Raw genomic sequence first — 20850 nt, forward strand, 5'->3', positions numbered from 1 at the left:
CAGTTTGAGCTATTTCAAATCTTGACAGATGATGCTTGTGAAAGTGCTGCAATTTAACTCAGCAGTGGGCACACTGGAAAAGGTCAAGTTATCCAATCCAAAGAAAGGCAATGCCGAATGCCTTGCCTCATCACAGTAAAGTAATGCTAAAAAATTCTCCAAGCTAGGCTTCAGCAATACGTGAACGTGAAATTCCTGATGTTCAAGCTGGTTTAGAAAAAAGGCAGAGGAACCAGAGATCAAATTGTCAACATCTGCTGGATCATGGAGAAAAGCAAGAGAGTTCCAGAAAAATATCTATTTCTGCTTTCTTTGATTATGCCAAAGCCTTTGACTGTGTGGATCACAATAAACTGTGGAAAATTCTGAAGACATGGGAATACCAGACCACCTGACCTGCCTCTTGAGAAATCTGTATGCAGGTCAGGAAGCAAGTTAGAACTGGACATGGAACAACAGACTGGTTCCAAATAGGAAAAGAGTATGCCAAGGCTGTATATTGTCACCCTGCTTATTTAACTTATATGCAGAGTACATCATGAGAAACACTGGGCTGGAAGAAGCATAAGCTGGAATCAAGATTGCCAGGAGAAATATCAATAACCTCAGATATGCAGATGACACCACTCTTATGGCAGAAAGTGAAGAGGAGCTAAAAAGCCTCTTGATGAACATGAAAGAGGAGAGTGAAAAAAATTGGCTTAAAGCTCAACATTCAGAAAACTAAGATCATGGCATCTGGTCCCATCACCTCATGGGAAATAGATGGGGAAACTGTGGAAACAGTGTCAGACTTTATTTTGGGGGGCTCTAAAATCACTGCAGTGAACTGAACAATCTACCGCCTGAGTTTCTCCAACATAAGTGCTCTACTCAGCAAATACTAAGAATACTTAACATCCTTCACTAGCAGAAGAGACCAGCAGGATGTGTACTTTCTGTTCAGTTCAATTCAGTTCAGTCTCTCAGTCATGTCCGACTCTTTGCGACCCCATAAACTGCAGCACACCAGGCCTCCCTGTCCATAACCAACTCCCAGAGTTCACCCAAACCTATATCCATCGAGTCGGTGATGCCATCCAACCATCTCATTCTCTGTCGTTTCCTTCTCCTCCTACCCTCAAACTTTCTCAGCATCAGAGTCTTTTCAAATGAGTCTTCTCTTCGCATCAGGTGGCCAAAGTATTGGAGTTTCAGCTTCAACATCAGTCCTTCCAATGAACACCCAGGACTGATCTCCTTTAGGATGGACTGGTTGGACCTCCTTGCAGGCCAAGGGACTCACAAGAGCCTTCTCCAAACACCACAGTCAAAAGCATCCATTCTTCGGCACTCAGCTTTCTTCACAGTCCAACTTTCACATCCATACATGACCACTGGAAAACCATAGTCTTGACTAGACGGACCTTTTGCTGGCAAAGTAATGTCTCTTCTTCACTTTCTGTCATGAGAGGGGTGTCATCTGTATATCTGAGGTTTTTTATATTTTCCGGCAATCTTGATTCCAGTTCGTGCTTCCTCCAGCCCAGTGTTTCTCATGATGTACTCTGCATGGCAGTTAAATAAGCAGTTAGACAATATACAGCCTTGATGTACTCCTTTTCCTATTTGGAACCAGTCTGTTGTTCCACGTCCAGTTCTAACTGTTACTTCCTGATCTGCATACAGGTTTCTCAAGAGACATGTCAGGTGGTCTGGTATTCCCGTCTCTTTCAGAATTTTCCACAGTTTATAGTGATCCACACAGTCAAAGGCTTTGGCATAGTCAATAAAGCAGAAATAGATGTTTTTTCTGGAACTCTCTTGTTTTTTCGATGATCCAGTGGATGTTGGCAATTTGATCCCGTTCCTCTGCCTTTTCTAAAACCAGCTTGAACATCAGGAAGTTCACGGTTCACGTATTGCTGAAGCCTGGCTTGGAGAATTTTGAGCATTACTTTACTAGCATGTGAGATGAGTATAATTGTGCGGTAGTTTGAGCGTACTTTCTGTATCTGATGTTTAATGCAGTTGTTCCTGCATCTGGGTATCACTTACTTGACAAATACTTGTTCTTAAAAAGTTATGTGGGGACTTTCCTGGTGGTCTAGTGATTAAAAGTCCACCTTCCAGGATGTAGGGAAGGGATAGTTAGGGAGTTTGGGATAGACAGGTACACACTGCTACATTTAAAATGTGTAACCAACAAGGACTTACTATATAGCACATGGTACTCTACTCAATGCTTTGTGTCAGTCTGCATGGGAGGGGAGTTTGGCAGAATGGATACATGTGTACATGTATGGTTGAAATGTACCCTTCACTGTTCATCTGAAACTATCACAACACTGTTAGTTGACTATATCCCAATAAAAATAAAAAGTTTAAAAAATTAATAATTATACCCAGGTAATAAAGAAAAAAAAAAGAATCTGTTTTCCAATGCCAGGGGCTCTTCTTAGACCCCTGGTCAGGGAATTAAGATCCCACATGCCCCATGGCAACTAAGCCCACACACAATTAGAGAGCCCATGTACTGCAACTAAGACCCAATTCAACCAAATAAATAAATATTCTTTTTAACTTAAAGCAATGTGTGAAGATACATACAAAGATTATTAATTAAGAGAACTCTGAGGTTGTTGTGGTCAAAGAGTTAAAGTCCATCATGCCTCAGTTCAGTTCAGTTCAGTTCAGTCACTCAGTCGTGTCCGACTCTTTGTGACCCCATGAATTGCAGAATGCCAGCCCTCCCTGTCCATCGCCAACTCCCAGAGTTCACTCAGACTCACGTCCATTGAGTCAGTGATGCCATCCAGCCATCTCATCCTCTGTCGTCCCCTTCTCCTGCCTCCAATCCCTCCCAGCATCAGAGACTTTTCCAATGAGTCAACTCTTCACATGAGGTGGCCAAAGTACTGGAGTTTCAGCTTGAGCATCAGTCCTTCCAAAGAACACCCAGGACTGATCTCCTTCAGAATGGACTGGTTGGATCTCCTTGCAGTCCAAGGGACTCTCAAGAGTCTTCTCTAATACAACAGTTCAAAAGCATCAATTCTTCAGCGCTCAGCTTTCTTCACAGTCCAACTCTCACATCCATACATGACCACTGGAAAAACCATAGCCTTGACTAGACAGACCTTAGTCGGCAAAGTAATGTCTCTGCTTTTCAATACGCTATCTACGTTGGTCATAACTTTTCTTCCAAGGAGTAAGCGTCTTTTAATTTCATGGGTGCAAAGAGTAAGCATCTTTTAATTGCATGGTTGCAATCACCACTTGCAATGATTTTGGAGCCCCAAAAAAGTCTGACACTGTTTACCTATCTATTTGTCATGAGGTAATGGGACCAGATGCCATGATCTTCGTTTTCTGAATGTTGAGCTTTAAACCAACTTTTTCACTCTCCTCTTTCTCTTTCATCAAGAGCCTTTTTAGCTACTCTTCACTTTCTGCCATTAGGGTGGTGTCATCTGCATATCTGAGGTTATTGATACTTCTCCCGGCAATCTTGATTCCAGCTTATGCTTCTTCCAGCTCAGCGTTTCTCATGATGTACTCTGAATATAAGCTAAATAAGCAGGGTGACAATATATAGCCTTGACGTACTCCTTTTCCTATTTAGAACCAGTCTGCCTAGGGAGCTCAAATTCATGCTCTGTAATAACCTAGAGGAGTGTAAGGTGGGAGGGAGGTTCAAGAGGTAGGGGACAGACATATACTTATGGCTGATTCATGTTGATGTATGGCAGAAACTGACACAATATTGCAAAGCAATTATCCTCCAGTTAAAAAAATAAATACATTTAAAAAACGTAAAATAAATACATAATTTTTTTTTAATATAAATAAATAAATAAATATTTTAAAAAAGTCCATCCCAGAGGTAATCATCTCCCTCTCCTGTACAAATCCCACATTTAGGTTTCTGTATTTTGTTGTGAAAAACACAGGAGACTAAGTGCATGTACACATGTCCTTCAAATCTGTTGTAACACACAGAAGAGGCATGTCTATGTCCACACAATCAGAGAACTCATCACACTGCACTGAAATAATCTGCCTGCATATCTGTCTCACTTCAGAATCTGGCTGCCCTCTGAAAGGCAGAGGCATCGGGGTCTGGCTCACATCTGTAGTTTAAGCTCTACCACATGCCTGCACATTCACTTACATGTGCACTGACAGGACCAGATAAAAGTCACGTGAGAAATGCTTAGAGCTTCTGGGAAGAGCCTTCACCACCTCCAGACTTCCTGGAGGGGCCACTGTGACAAAAAGAAGTCCCCATTGTCTCCGTCTATCCTGAACAGCTATCGCATTAATAATTTCCTTCACTGAAACAGCCAAACTCCCCACAAGCAGTTTCCCAACTGTGTGTGACCCACAGGGATGGAACAGAGAGGGAGGAGGGAGGGGGGTTCAGGATGGGGAACAAGTGTATACCCAGGCGGATTCATATTGATGTAAGGCAAAACCAATATAATACTGTAATTAACCTCCAATTAAAATAAATAAATTTAAAACAAATAAAAATTAAAAAAAAGAAGGAAAACACAGTGTGCGTTTATTCAGACTTTTTTGGCCATGAAACCTCCTTGCAAACTAACATTCTATAGAACACACCTAGAGAAACACTGTTCTCAGTTCAGTTCAGTCACTCAGTCATGTCCAACTCTTTGCAACCCCATGAATTGCAGCAGGCCAGGCCTCCCTGTCCATCACCAACTCCCGAAGTTCACTGAGACTCATGTCCATCGAGTCAGTGATGCCATCCAGCCATCTCATCCTCTGTCGTCCCCTTCTCCCTCCTGCCCCCAATCCCTCCCAGCATCAGGGTCTTTTCCAATGAGTCAACTCTTTCACATGAGGTGGCCAAAGTACTGGAGTTTCAGCTTTAGCATCATTCCTTCCAAAGAAATCCCAGGGCTGACCTCCTTCAGAATGGACTGGTTGGATCTCCTTGCAGTCCAAGGGACTCTCAAGAGTCTTCTCCAACACCACAGTTCAAAAGCCTCAATTCTTCAGCGCTCAGCCTTCTTCACAGTCCAACTCTCACATCCATACATGACTACTGGAAAAACCATAGCCTTGACTAGACAGACCTTAGTTGGCAAAGTAATGTCTCTGCTTTTGAATGTACTATCTAGGCTGGTCATAACTTTTCTTCCAAGGAGCAAGCGTCTTTTAATTTCATGGCTGCAGTCACCATCTGCAGTGATTTTGGAGCCCCAAAAGACACTGTTCAAGCACACACCCATTTCAAACCGTGTCACACGTCAGCTCTGGGCTCCACTCTGAGAATTTAACAGGAGGTGCAGTGTTGCGTCAAACTGACAAAAGGTATCACAACTTACCTTTCCTGCTCCCACAGGTCCAACCACAGTCAACAGTTCAGCTGGTCTGACAGTAAACGAAACACCTTTTAGGGTTGGTGATTCTGATTCCTGCAAATTAAAGTTTATAAAAACACACTCATTTCAACAAAGTAACACAAATTACTTCAGAAAGTAGTTGAAAATAATATAATAGTCATTGATATGCTAATATATTTTCCCTGGTGACTTCTCCTGTGGCTCAGCTGGTAAAGAATCTGCCTGCAATGTAGGAGACCTGGGTTGGGAAGATCCCCTAGAGAAGGGAATAGCTACCCACTCCAGTATTCTGGCCTGGAGAATTCCATGGACTGTATAGCCCATGGGGGTCACAAAGAGTCAGACATGACTGAGTAACTTTCACTTTCATGCTAATACAGCCCACTGGAGAAGGCTATGGCACCCCACTCCAGTACTCTTGCCTGGAAAGTCCCATGGACGGAGAAGCCTGGTAGGCTGCAGTCCATGGAGTCGCTAAGAGTCCAACATGACTGAGCGACTTCACTTCACTTTTCGCTTTCATGCATTGGAGAATGAAATGGCAACCCACTCCAGTGTTCTTGCCTGGAGAATCCCAGGGACTGGGGGAGCCTGGTGGGCTGCTGTCTATGGGGTCACACAGAGTCGGGACACGACTGAAGCGACTTTAGCAGCAGCAGCAGCATAGCCCACATTTTTTATCCTTCCTATTTTATGATACTGTGTCCTGGAGGCCTTTTCATCCAATCCTATATCTTTGGGGTTTGAAGCAGCTATAATTGCCTTTAGGAAGATATCTTCTTCCACCAGATTTCCATACAGACACAGCTCTGGACACCCACAGAATTTAAGTAGTAGAGATGACAGAGTACCTGCCTGAAATGCAAACTGCATGATGCACACAAACTTATTAATATAATGTACTTAGAATATTCAGGGGGAGGGTTTTAATCATTTATAAGTTTTCATCATGACCTTTGGTTTTACCTGTCTATCTCATTAATCTTCACAAGGTGGCAGCAGAAGTACCTAGCATGCCTGGTCTTTCAATAAATAATTTGAAATCACTAATCTCTCCATTTTCCTTTGATATAGAATAAACCTCAGTAATGCTCAGCAAGCAAAAGGGCACTTTATATGAAGAAGTCACTCATGCTAAATTAACTCTTATAAGTAATGGTCAGAGTTCTAATTATAACGAGAGCTCTAATGTTAACACCAACAACAAAATAATGAAGAATAAATAAATTAATTATAACATCATGTGTCAGAGCGATAAAACCTCAATTTTATATGTGATACATGCATTACCTATTCTGGCTATACAGGAGCAATAAAATGCTTCTCTACAAGGAAAACAAAAAACATGAATGTACACGAGACAGTGCATAGTCCAATATGATGGAGAAGGAAAAGTACCACCATGCCAATCACGGGTCATATTCCTGAAAGACTTAGGGTGTCTGTACATCTTTACATATCTAAATGTTAAGAGAATCGTTAGTAACTGCTATGTTTAAGAAAGACACACACACACACACACACACACACACACACACACAATGATTCCATATGATTCATTAAAAGTCTGGATAATCTTCAAATTGAACTTTTTTTCTGGAAAGAACTGAACTGATTAAAAAACGTTCACATACTAAAAAAATTGACAGTGAATTTTCATCACCAAAATAAAGCTTGCTCCAGATTTTAAGAATTAAAAATCTATCAATAAAAAGCTAGATTTTAATACATGAGAAAGATTTTTTAAGCTTTTTAAAATTTCTCCACTTCTTTCTTCCTGCCTGAAACTTAGGATTCCTATTTTACTACTTTTCACTCAGTTATTACTACAAAATAGTGAACTGCCTACAAACATCAGCTTTCCATCACAGCCCTCAGTCCGTCAGGGCCAGACACTGAGTTCCTCCTTGTTCAGGCCTTGGGATCCGGCACTGCTCTGGGATGCCCAGAAGGGGGCAGCACTCGGCAGCTCAGAGGCACTGGTGCCCTCCCCCACTGGTTATCCAGGCTCAGGGGACACTGACTCAACAAAACACCATCAGCTGAGCCCTGACTCTGCAGACACAGTTCAAAACCCCTGTCCCATGAGATCTGGAGGCCCCGACAGAACCTTTATTTTGCTTTTTTTCTTATTTTGGCTGCACTGGGTCTTTGTTGCGGTGTGTGGGCTTAGCTGCTCTAGAGCATATGAGATCTTAGTTCCTCAACCAGGGTGGAACCCGAGTCTACTGCATTGGAAGGTGGATTCTTACCCACTGGACCACTAGAGAAGTCCCTGGGACCATTTATATTAAAGCTGAGACCTTCCCCACCTGCCCACCTGGCTGTATATTGAGAAGGTTACAGAGCTCATGTCTATCTCCTGCCTCCCAACCCAGCAGGGGTTTCATTCAGACTCAGCTTCTCTCCAAAACTCCCAATGTCTGTGCTTCTCCCCATTTCAAGGGCTCTCTCACCTATGACCTATGACAGCCCCTAATTACTAATGATGCCAGCAAGGGGCACAGTCCTTCCATAGGCAAGGTCAGGACAACAGGACAGGGTGTTCTGTACTAAGGGCAAGAAGTCTGAGAACATGATATTCAGCTCTTGAAAGAACAAAATAGTCCATTTTAAAATGCTGCATGGTGCTGCTGCTGCTGCTGCTAAGTCGCTTCAGTCATGTCCGACTCTGTGCGACCCCATAGACGGCAGCCCACCAGGCTCCCCCGTCCCTGGGATTCTCCAGGCAAGAACACTGGAGTGGGTTGCCATTGCCTTCTCCGAAAATGCTACATGGTTTGATACAAAAGAAATTCAGTGGACATCTGTACACAATGTGGGGGTGTGTGTAGGGGACAGAAGGACAGACATAGAGTTGGGCACCCCGGTTCCACTTGAACACCTGCACGGAAGACGTGATGTTGAGGCTATCCCACCTGCTGCTCTGGGCGCAGGATGCCTGGCCATAATGTGTGATGACCATGGCTCAGGGCACTGCCGTGGCCCTGAATGTAACTACACATCCAGCTTTACTGACCACCACCACGAGAGCCCCAATGCCGCAGCCCCTCAGGCTCACCTCTCCAGCACCAGAAATCTGGGAAAACCACAACAGCTGTGTCTCCTGTTTAGATGCTAAGGCTGCTAATACTACCTGCTTTTGTATTGAATGAAAGGCAAAAGCTACTGTTCCGATAATTTCAGTGTTACTGACTGCCAGGTGGTGAACACAGCTGACACACCATAGCAACCACCATGAAAACTGCAGCGCTGCCTTCTCCTCCTCAGCTCCCACTACAGCCACTCTCAGCTATAACTAACACCACACTATCTATAACCTCACATCCTGTGCCAAAGGCTGACTTTGATGCAACCAGTTTCTTTGGAGGAAATGTCCTTACTTGGGTGTATGGCTTTCTTTCTAATGAGCACAGTTCAGTTCAGTCGCTCAGTGGTGTCCAAGTCTTTGCGACCCCATGAACTGCAGCACGCCAGGCCTCCCGGTCCATCACCAACTCCCGGAGTTTACCCAAACCCATGTCCATCGAGTTGGTGACGCCATTCAGCCATCTCATCCTCTGTCATCCTCTTCTCCTCCTGCTCTCAATATTTCCCAGCATCAGGGTCATTTTAAATGAATCAGTTCTTGGCATCAGGTGGCCAAAGTATTAGAGTTTCAGCTTCAACATAACTTCTTTCAGTGAACACCCAGGACTGATCTCCTTTAGGATGGACTGGTTGGATCTCCTTGCAGGCCAAAGGACTCTCAAGAGTCTTCTCCAACACCACAGTTCAAATGCATCAATTCTTCGGCACTCAGCTTTCTTTATAGTCCAAATCTCACATCCATACATGGCCACTGGAAAAACCATAGCCTTGACTAAACAGACCTTTGTTGGCAAAGTAATGTCTCTGCTTTTTAATATAGTGTCTAGGTTGGTCATAACTTTCTTTTCAAGGAGTAAGCATCTTCTAATTTCATGGCTACAATCACCATCTGCAGTGATTCTGGAGCCCAAAAAAATAAAGGCTGACACTGTTTCCACTGTTTCCCCATCCATTTCCCATGCAGTGATGGGACCAGATGCCATGATCTTCGTATTCGAAATGTTGAGCTTTAAGCCAACTTTTCCAGTCTCCTCTTTCACTTTCATCAAGAGGCTCTTTAGTTCCTCTTCACTTTCTGCCATAAGGGTGGTGTCATCTGCATATCTGAGGTTATTGATATTTCTCCCGGCAATCTTGATTCCAGCTTGTGCTTCTTCCAGCCCAGCGTTCCTCATGATGTACTCTGCATATAAGTTAAATAAGCAGGGTGACAATATACAGCCTTGGTATACTCCTTTTCCTATTTGGAACCAGTCTGTTGTTCCATGTCCAGTTCTAACTGTTGCTTCCTGACCTGCATACAGGTTTCTCAAGAGACAGGTCAGGTGGTCTGGTATTCCCGACTCTTTCAGAATTTTCCACAGTTTATTGTGATCCACATAATCAAAGCCTTTTTGAACCACCCAAAACTTTTCCTATGATTCTTAAAAAGTATAAAGTTGAGTTAATTCTATTTTCCTTTGTACTTCTAAAAAGTATCCTAACACTGTTCTACCTTAAAGAGAATTCCACCAAGATTTCCTAAAAGTAACTTTTATGATGAACTATGAATGGAGATTCATGACATTGTTCAGGAGACAGGGAGCAAGACCATCAATATGGAAAATAAATACAAAAAAGCAAAATGGCTGTCTGAGGTGGCCTTACAAATAGCTGTGAAAGAAGAGAAGTGAAAACCAAGGAGAAAAGGAAAGATATTCCCACCTGAATGCAGACTTCCAAAGAATAGCAAGGAGAGATAAGAAAGCCTTCTTCAGCGATCAATGCAAAGAAATAGAGGAAAACAGCAGAAAGGGAAAGACTAGAGATCTCTTCAAGAAAATTAGAGATACCAAGAGAACATTTCATGCAAAGATGGGCTTGATAAAGGACAGAAATGGTATGGAGTTAACAGAAGCAGAAGATATAAGAAGAGGTGCTAAGAATACACAGAGGAACTGTACCAAAAAATCTACATGACCCAGATAATCATGATGGTGTCACCTAGAGCCAGACATCCTTGAATGTGAAGTCAAGTGGGCCTTAGAAGGCATCACTATGAATAAAGCTAGTGGAAGTGATGGAATTCCAGTTGAGCTATTTCAAATTCTAAAAGATGATGCTGCAAAAGTGCTGCACTCAGTATGCCAGCAAATTTGGAAAACTCAGCAGTCGCCACAGGACTGGAAAAGGTCAGTTTTCATTCCAATGCCAAAGAATGGTCAAACTACCACACAATTGCACTCATCTCACATGCTAGTAAAGTAATGCTCAAAATTCTCCAAGCTAGGCTTCAGCAATTTGTGAACCGTGAACCAGATGTTCAAGCCGGTTTTAGAAAAGGCAGAGGAACCAGAGATCAAATTGACAACATCTGCTGGATCATCAAAAAAGCAAGAGAGTTCCAGAAAAACATCTATTTCTGCTTTATTGACTATGCCAGAACCTTTGACTGTGTGGATCACAATAAACTGTGGAAAATTCTGAAAGAGTCAAGAATACTAGACCACCTGACCAGTCTCTTGAGAAACCTGTATGCAAGTCAGGAAGCAACAGTTCGAACTGGACATGGAACAACAGACTGGTTCCAAATAGGAAAAGGAGTACAAGGCTGTATATTGTCACCCTGCTTATTTAACTTCTATGCAGAGTACATCATGAGAAATGCTGGGCTGGAAGAAGCACAGCTGGAATCAAAACTGCCGAGAGAAATATCAATAACCTCAGATATGCAGATGACATCACCCTTATGGCAGAAAATGAAGAGGAACTAAAAAGCCTCTTGATGCAAGTAAAAGAGGAAAGTGAAAATGTTGGCTTAAAGCTCAACATTCCAAAAACGAAGATCATGGCATCTGGTCCCATCACTTCATGGCAAATAGATGGGGAAACAGTGGAAACAGTGTCAGCCTTTATTTTTTTGGGCTCCAGAATCACTGCAAATGGTGACTGCAGGCATGAAATTAAAAGACGCTTACTCCTTGGAAGAAAAGTTATGAGCAACCTAGATAGCATATTCAAAAGCAGAGACATTACTTTGCCAACAAAGGTCTGTCTAGTCAACACTATGGTTTTTCCTGTGGTCATGCATGTATGTGAGAGTTGGACTATAAAGAAAGCTAACCCCCGAAGAATTGATGCTTTTGAACTGTGGTGTTGGAGAAGACTCTTGAGAGTCCCTTGGACTGCAAGGAGATCCAACCAGTCCATTCTAAAGGAGATCAGTCCTGGGTGTTCTTTGGAAGGACTGATGCTCAAGCTGAAACTCCAGTACTTTGGCCACCTCATGTGAAGAGTTGACTCATTGGAAAAGACTCTGATGCTGGGAGAGATTGGGGGCAGGAGGAGAAGGGGACAACAGAGGATGAGATGGCTGGATGGCATCACCAACTCGATCAATGTGGGTCTGAGTGAACTCCAGGAGTTGGTGATAGACAGGGAGGCCTGGTGTGCTGCAATTCATGGGGTCGCAAAGAGTCAGACACGACTGAGTGACTGAACTGAACTGAACTGAACTGATAAGAGATAAGATTCAGTTGAAAATATATAGAATTCTCATTCCCCCAAAGTGGTAAAAAATAGCTGCAATAGCATAAATATCATTTACCTAGATAGGAATACCTTTGTGTTGCTTTGCTAAGTTACTTCAGGTGTGTCCAACTCTGTGACTCTATGGGCTGTAGCCCACCAGGCTCTTCTGTCCATGGGACTCTCCAGGCCAGAATTCTGGAGTGGGCTGCCATTTCCTTCTCCAAGGAAACCATGCCACACATTAATGTTAACATGGAAGCTATTTTTGTGAAAATGTAGCTAATGAAGGCTCTCATCTCTGTAATTTTGAATACAGCTCTAGCAGAATCATAATATGCAATTAGTTAGATTTTACAAGAAGAGCCTTATAGCAGAACTCACAACCTTTTCCCCTCTTCCTTTAGCAGTTTAGTATCTTGAGTTATTAATAATTTTTTATTAAAATCATTGATTGAGTTATTAACAATTTGTATTTTTTTACTCCAGAAGGTATATAGAAACCTTTTCAAATTTTTCATCTGATTTATTCACATGGCCTGTAGTACAACTAAAATCCCTATTCTACCTTATAGCCATTTGTTGCACAGGCAGAAACTGTTGTATATATTGTTATTTCAGTTCATTAAAAACTGCAGAAACAATCTGTATCATATACTGAATTGATTTAAAATAAATCTAATGTTTACTGGGAACTAAAGAAATCTGCTAACAAGTTTCATACAAAGAATGTGGTAGCATTCACACAGAGTGGACTTTATAGTGGAATTTTAGTGGTGTTTTCTATAAATGTTTCAAGAGCATTATGCTGAGAAACACCTGCTGCTGCTGCTGCTGCTGCTGCTGCTGCTGCTGCTGCTGCCGCCAAGTCACTTCAGTCGTGTCCGACTCTGTGCGACCCCATAGACAGCAGCCTATCAGGCTCCCCCGTCCCTGGGAGTCTCCAGGCAAGAACACTGGAGTGGGTTGCCATTTCCTTCTTCACTGCATGAAAGTGAAAAGTGAAAGTGAAGTCGCTCAATCATGTCTGACTCCTAGCGACCCCATGGACTGCAGTCCACCAGGCTCCTCTGTCCATGGGATTTTCCAGGCAAGAGTACTGGAGTGGGGTGCCATCGCCTTCTCCACCGAGAAACACCTAACAGGAGGCAAATCTACTATATGAAGGCAGGAGAAACCATCAGGGAAGGTCAGGTACTCTGTGTGAGTTTCCATGTACAGAAGGTACAGGGATGTGGTTTCATGTATCTGGGAACATACCATTGGTTGTCGGTGGGGATGGCTGGTGCTGAGGCAGAAGCAGGTGAACAGGATGCGGGTGGCACCACAGAGTCACAGGCATGAAAGACAGGATGAGTCTACAGAGTTGACACGTGGTCCGTGGTCCCCACTCTGACAGCCCAGGCTCTGGGCTCTGCTCTGGAGGGTGGACCCTCTGGTGGAGGTGCCTGCTCCCAGATGTCCTCCAGCCCTGGGGGTGGCAGCAGCTTCCTGCCTTTGATAGCCCCTGGATTGCCTCACACACCACTGTTTTTCCCTTTCTGCTTTTTTCTCTCTCTTTTATCATCTCCATAACTAATTCCCTGCATGGAATTCCCTCTCCTGTGCTGGGGTTCTGTTTCCTTGACTAATTCACACTGATAGAGGAGGATGTGCACAGAGGACCAGGGAACCAGGGGGCAGGGGGAGCATTTCAGTTGGTAAAGGGGACGCAATGGGTGTGTGATGCTGACAACTTCTGGAGACAAGATCCCGTTTTTCTTGTTTGTGTGTGTGTGTGTTTTTTTTTCTGTTTGCCTGAACCTAACAAATAAACCAAGTGTTTAGAATCATCAGTTCTCCCTGTCAGCTTGCCACACAGTGCAGTCCTTTAACTGGCAATCACTGGTTGTCATTATGCCCACCTGCTGTCTCCTCCTGCCCTGGCTGCCACCAAAGTATCCGGAAACATCCAGAAGCTCAGGATGGGGGAGCTCCCACCCTACCCCACAGAAAATATCCAGATCATGGCCTCGCTCTATGAATAATAAAGAGATCTAATAATCAAGGCAAAATGTATGCTGATTCCCCAAAGCGTCTTTAACAACCAGTCGCGTGTTTGTTAGTTAACCCACTCCACACTGCTGCATTTTGTCTGTCCAATTCCATAAATTCTAACGTTACAAATGTATGGACTTTAAGTTCAAAATGTGCTAATACTTTGAGAGCTCTCTTGAAAATGAGAGCGAGAGCAAAATGTCAAACATTTTAGGTTGATTTTATACTTAATCTCTATTAGATACAAACCTTAGTGCCAATTTTGAAAAATTTTATAACAGACTTTTAGTTAATGAGCAAGTCACATTTTACACCATGGTACAATCTAAAAATTCTCCAATAAATCTATATCACACATGTCTGTTAGCAGTCAGGATCTTGAAAAGAAAGATATGTTACCTCATCCCAAAAAGCAGTGAAATCTTGCATGTCCACCATCATTTCACCACCTGATGGCAGCTGAGTGTTGAGCTGTGGTATTTCATCAAGTGATAAAAAATTCTACAGAAAAGAGGAAAAAAACAGATTGTTAAACTGCAGGAAGAAAGCACAAACAAAAATAGTCACTTTCCTGGAATTTGCAAACTTTGAATAGTCTAAATACTGTTTTGCTAACTGTACATAAAGTTCACATCAGAACATATTAAATAATGTATGGAATAATATATACTATTATTATATCTCATGGTATATATCAATATAATCATATAATATAGTGTATTTGTTGCTGTTCAGTCACTAAATTGTGTCTGACTCTTTGAAATCCCATGGACTATATAGCACTCCAGGCTCCCCATCCATCACTATCTCCAAGAGTTTGCTCAAATTCATGTTGATTGAGTCAGGGACACTACCTAACCATCTCATCCTCTGTTGTCCCCTTCTCCTGCTGCCTTCAATCTTTCTCAGTATCAGGGTCTTTTCCAATGAGTCTGCTCTTGGTATCAGGTGGCCAAAGAAAGTATTGATGCTTTAGCACCAGTCCTTCCAGTGAATGCTCATGGTTGATTTCCTTTAGGATTAGCTGGTTTGAACTCTTTGTAGCCCAAAGAACTCTCAAGAGTCTTCTCCAGCACTACAATTTCAAAGCATCATTTCTTCCTCGCTCAGCCTGCTTTATAGTCCAACTCTCACATCCATACACAATGAGTGGAAAAACCATAGCTTTGACTATATAGACCTTTGTCGATAAAGCAATGTCTCTACTTTTTAATATGCTGTCTAGGTTTGTCATAGCCTTTCTCCCAAGGAGTAAGCATTTTTTAATTTCATGGTTGTAGTTACCATCTACAGTGATTTTGGAGCCCAAGAAAATTAAATCTGCCACTGTTTCCACTGTTTCTCCATTTATTGCCATGAAGTGATGGGACGAGAGGCCATGATCTTAGTGCTTTGAATGTTGAGTCTTAAGCCAGCTTTTTCATTCTCCTTTGCCCAGCACTTCACATGATGTACTTTGCGTATAAGTTAAATAAGCAGGGTGACAATATACAGCCTTGACATACTCCTTTCTCAATTTGGAACTAGTCCATTGTTCCATGTCCAGTTCTAATAGTTGTTTCTTGACCTCCTTACAGGTTTCTCAGGAGGCAGGTAAGGTGGTTTGATATTCCCATCTCTTTCATAATTTTCCACAGTTGTTGTGACCCACACAGTCAAAAGCTTTAGTGTAGTCAATGAAGCAAAAGTAGATCTTTTTTTCTGGAATTCTCTTGCTTTTTCTATGATCCAATGGATGCTGGCAATTTGATCTCTGGTTCCTCTGCCTTTCCTAAATCCAGCTTGTACATCTGGAAGTTCTTAGTTCACATAGTGGTGGGAATTACAAATTTAAAAAAAAGAAGGCAGCTAGAGTGAATGGATTAAGCAGTAAACAAAAAGGGGACAGGGATGAAAAGACAGATACAAAAGGCAGGCTCAGACACCAACAAGCAAAACATCTATGGAAGAAAGAACTCATTTTGAACACAGAGAATTAAGTGAATCTGAGGCCACTCTTCCTCTGCAGGGAACAGGGAGCTCTCAGCAAGTTCCTCCCCTCCCGGCCCAGGGACTGTGCACGGTCGCTGCCTGGTCCCTGGAGTCAGCGCAGGAGATGCTCTCTGTCTGCTTCTCCTGCTTTTAGACATTTTAGTCACTCTGCAGGCACCACTACACTAGAGCCCTGTGCTATGCTACTTATAAATACTACTGCCCCTACATGAGAACCAGTATTATGATATCTGTAATGCACTCTACCTCATAAGAGAAGGGAGTACCTACAACATTCTAGGAAGACTGCCAGCTTTGGCACTGAGAGAGTTAAATATCACCTAACTGGAACATAGTGATACCAAACAAAAGGAGGCATTTTACAAAAAGTCCACCTACAACTGAAAAAAAAATTGTCACCAAACCTTTATCCTTCGGAGGCTGACGACAGCCTCTGACATCTTCTCGACGGCCATGGGGAAGTAGAGGGTGCTCGAGAACCGCAGAGCCTCGAACAGCGTCACCACCACAAACACTTGGCTGGCTGTGATCCGGTTGTCAAGGAGCTCATTGGTGATGAAGGTGACAAAAATCATGATTTTGCTCACAGTGAAAAACGATGCCAAATTCATGCCCCTAAGGTAGGAACTTTTCAGAATCTTGGAAATTTCCTTACTGTAAAAAGAAAGTAGGACAAAGGTTTTATAAGAAGCATCAGCATACAAGACATGAATTCAGTGCCCTGTGTAAGTGGCCCCTTCCTAGGGAATGGACACAGATTAAGATAAACCACCCCTCACATCATGGAGACATTAGCATAGTGCACACTCAGGGGTCTGCCCAACACCAGGACCACACTGCATCACCACTTCACTCTTTCAAGTAAAAGGAGGCTTAATGTCACACTTGCAAACATTTTGGGTCAATCATACTGGGTTTGAACATTCATTCAACAAACGCTCATAATCACAAGTCTGTACCAGGCTCCTCACAGAAAGACATGTCCTTTCCCCTCCAGGGGCTCATGAACTGGTGGGCAAAGAGAATTAGCAACCACAAAATTGGGAGACAATAGACAGAGACAGTCATCACAGCCCCCAAGGGAGCCCACTGCTGGGATATGTAACTTGGAGCAGTGGACTCGGGGCAAGTCACACACATGTGGACCCTGAAGATGAGCTGGAGTCAGTCAGGCTTGGAGGCCAGAGTAGAAGGAAGATGGGCTCTGCCAAGGTGCAAAGTGAGAGGTGACAAGGTGGGGTCAGAGAAATGCTCACCAGATATTTAAATGAAAGATGGAAAAACAGTCTAAAAACATGAAGCAGAAAAAAAAAGGGACAGTATTTTCATAGCTCCATTTGAAATGAATAATAGTGATTCATGAGCTTTCATGGTGGTAAAGAATCCACCTCCAATGCAGGAGACACGGTTCAATTCCTGGATCTATAAGATCCTCTGGAGGAGGAAATAGCAACCCACTCCAGAATTCCTGCCTGGGAAGTCCCATGGCCAGAGAAGCCTGGCGAGCTACAGTCCATGGGGTCACAAGGAGTCAGATCCGACTGAGCGACAAAGCATAGCAACAAGAGCAATAGTGGTTCATACAGTTCAGCTCAATACAAGTATACCAAGTCTCTGTAATCTTCCGGGTTATCAGCCATCACCATAAATTACAATTTTAGTTTGAACGTCATTGTCTCAAATACTATGTTAAAAGCATTGCTTACTGGGATTTGAGGTATTAACAACTACTTAGAATTTCATTTCTATATAAGTAAGAAGCATATATATTTTTTCCTTTGAGAAGATGGCAAATGAAAGAGCAGGTTAAATGATATCCCCACTATTCTTAACCCTCCTGCAACATGTAGGGGGTGCAGTGAACAGTTAGTATTTAAGTTCACCTTAATGTGAAGATGAACTGAAATCCTTCTTTGGTAAGACATCTAAAGTATCCAATAGAATAGGAAATAAAGCATGAAAATATGGAGTGACATCTATATGCATAAACTTACCTTCTCAGTCTGGTAATACGGTCTATAAATGACTTTTCCCAAGCATTCATTTTTATTGTTCTGATGCTAGTTATGACTTCACTCATGGTCCTGATCCTCTTGTCTGTGAGAGCAGCGGTCTTACTCCTGAGGGGACAGACATGAGATGAGCCTCAGTGATCACAGCCCAGCTTCCCTCAGCAGCAGCAGCAGGAGTGGGCAGGGGGCGGGGCCAGGACTCAAATCATCCTCTACAGTGCTTTGTACTTAGAACACAGGCAGGTCCTACTCAAAGTACAAATGGAGAAAAAGGCTTCAACTAGGAAGTCAACCATTCAGTCCATTTCAAGAAGTAACTTGGAGAATGTGCAGCATCAGCTAAGAAAGATCTGAAATGTGTCAGATACAAACCATTTTCTCAAAGAGGTCACGGTCAGGTAGGGAGGCAGAAAGACATCCAGGAAGACAGAGTCTGTGCTGTAATAAAATAGGAGAGAAGTTCTGGGGGGCAGAAAAGATGGAGCTGTTAATTCCACCAGGAAGGAGAACAAGAAGAGCTTCAGAGGCTTCAGAGACCTGATAGCACTGGAACAGGGTCTCGAAGATAGGGAGTATCTCTCTCTCCAGCGAAGACAGGAAGGAAATTCCAAATAAAGACACTAAGCACAGAACTGTACACACACAACAAACACAAGAACTCAGTGACCTTCAAATAGGACATCTCCTTCACCTGACAACCACCCACCTCCAACCCTCTGGGACCTGCTTCAGTCTAACTCAGCAGCAGAAGGCTCTTCACCGCCAGCCACTTTCTGTCACATGTGCTGCTGTGACTGTGGGGCTTCATAAAGACACAATGTAGATCAGCCTGACACTTGGGGTGTTTATAACTTAATGGAAACATGAATAAATACCTGAAAGGCTCCAACAAAAGCATAACAAAAATATATGCAGTGAGAAATGGGCCTACAAGGTTGTTACTATTTACCAATATTTAAATAACTTGGACGTGGGTAAATTCTGCTGAAGGACACTCTACTTTTTTAGGCACGGTGCCAAGAGGAAACAGTGAATGCCTTCCCTGTTCCTGTTTCAGGATCAGCCTTCAGTATAAGGCTGGAGCCTCCACTGGCTAAGCCTGTAGGGTCTACAACTCACACAAAGAAGAGACTAGAGAAGGGATTTGTCTTGTTTTTGAACAAAAGTATCAAGCAGACTGGATGTTACCAATTATGTATTATCAATTTTTAAAAGAAGTGTTTCTCTTACCTGAGTGATGAAAACAACTTCCCAAAGCAGGTTTGCAAAAACAAAAGAATAATGAGAACCGCCATCCCGGCAAGACATGATATTCCTATTTCCATCCAGAGCAGGGCGGTCACTGCGACAGCCTGCAGTGGCCCCACCCACAGATAGTGCAAGAACATCGTTACCTTCAAAGAGAAAGACAAAGCCTTCTTCAGTTCAGTTCAGTCGCTCAGTCCTGTCTGACTCTTTGCAACCCCATGAACCTCACCATGCCAGGCCTCCTTGTAAATTACTAACTCCTGGAATTTACCCAAACTCCTGTCCATTAAGTCAGTGATGCTATCCAACCATCTCATCCTCTGTCATCCCCTTCTCCTCTTGCCTTCAATCATTTCCTTCATCAGGATCTTTTCAAATGAGTAAGCTCTTCGCATCAGGTGGCCAAAGTATTGGAGTTTCAGTTTCAACATCAGTCCTTCCAATGAACACCCAGGACTGATCTCCTTTAGGATGGACTGATTGGACATCCTTGCAGTCCAAGGGACTCTCAAGAGTCTTCTCCAACACCACAGTTCAAAAGCATCAATTCTTCGGCACTCAGCTTTATTTATAGTCCAACTCTCACATCCATACATAACCATTGGAAAAACCATAGCCTTGACTAGACAGACCTTAGTTGGCAAAGTAATGTCTCTGCTTTTTAATATGCTGTCTAGGTTGGTCATAACTTTCCTTCAAATGAGTAAGTGTTTTTTTTAATTTTATGGCTTTAGTCACCATCTGCAGTGATTTTGGAGCCCCAAAAGATAAAATCAGCCACTGTTTCCCCATCTATTTGTCATGAAGTGACAGGACTGGATACCATGATCTTAGTTTTCTGAATGTGATTCTTCTAGCCCGGTGTTTCTCATGATGTACTCTGCATATAAGTTAAATAAGCAGAGTGACAATATTCAGCCTTGATGTACTCCTTTTCCTATTTGGAACCAGTCTGTTGCTCCATGTCCTGTTCTAACTGTTGCTTCCTGGCCGGTATATAGGTTTCTCAAGAGGCAGGTCAGGTGGTCTGGTATTCCCATCTCTTCCAGAATTTTCCACAATTTATAGTGATCCACACAGTCAAAGGCTTTGGCATAGTCAATAAAACAGAAATAGATGTTTTTCTGGAACTCTCTTGCTTTTACGATGATCCAGCAGATGCTGGCAATTTGATCTGTTTCCTCTGCCTTTTTTAAAACCAGTTTGAACATCTGGAAATTCACAGTTCAAGTATTACTGAAGCCTGGCTTGGAGAATTTTGAGCATTACTTTACTAGCATGTGAGATGAGTGCAATTGTGTAGTAGTTTGAGCATTCTTTAGCATAGCCTCTCTTTGGGATGGTATAAAAACCAATAAGGACAGAGTATAGAAACAATATGCTCTGAAGGAACAGACAGGAACCTAAATAGAAATTATCTCACTGGGTTTTAAACCTGCTAAAGCAGAAATCCAAGTGTCCACCCCAGATAATGCTCTTCCAGGGCTGCACAGGGCTGACTTCAGGGATGTCCCAGGAGAATCAGACCAGCAGCAATGAAGGAAGATGTGGATTTTGACCACAACACAGATGAGCTCAGGGCTTTCCCAAATGCTCTCCATCCCAGAGTT

General features: G+C 42.9%; 1 protein-coding gene across 1 annotated transcript in view; it reads right to left on the reverse strand.

The window, feature by feature from the left end:
- Window positions 1-5336: 5336 nt before the first annotated feature.
- LOC108634594 (multidrug resistance-associated protein 4-like) overlaps window positions 5337-20850 on the reverse strand; it is a gene marked incomplete at both ends in the record, with an annotated part of 35014 nt that continues 19500 nt past the window's right edge. Inside the window, 5 exon segments of the mRNA XM_018044615.1 lie at window positions 5337-5426; window positions 14388-14489; window positions 16385-16634; window positions 17975-18100; window positions 19223-19386. Of these exon segments, the coding sequence (XP_017900104.1) occupies window positions 5337-5426; window positions 14388-14489; window positions 16385-16634; window positions 17975-18100; window positions 19223-19386 (732 nt within the window).

The sequence above is a fragment of the Capra hircus genome, unplaced genomic scaffold (genome assembly GCF_001704415.2).
Source record: "Capra hircus breed San Clemente unplaced genomic scaffold, ASM170441v1, whole genome shotgun sequence".
Lineage (NCBI taxonomy): Eukaryota > Metazoa > Chordata > Mammalia > Artiodactyla > Bovidae > Capra > Capra hircus.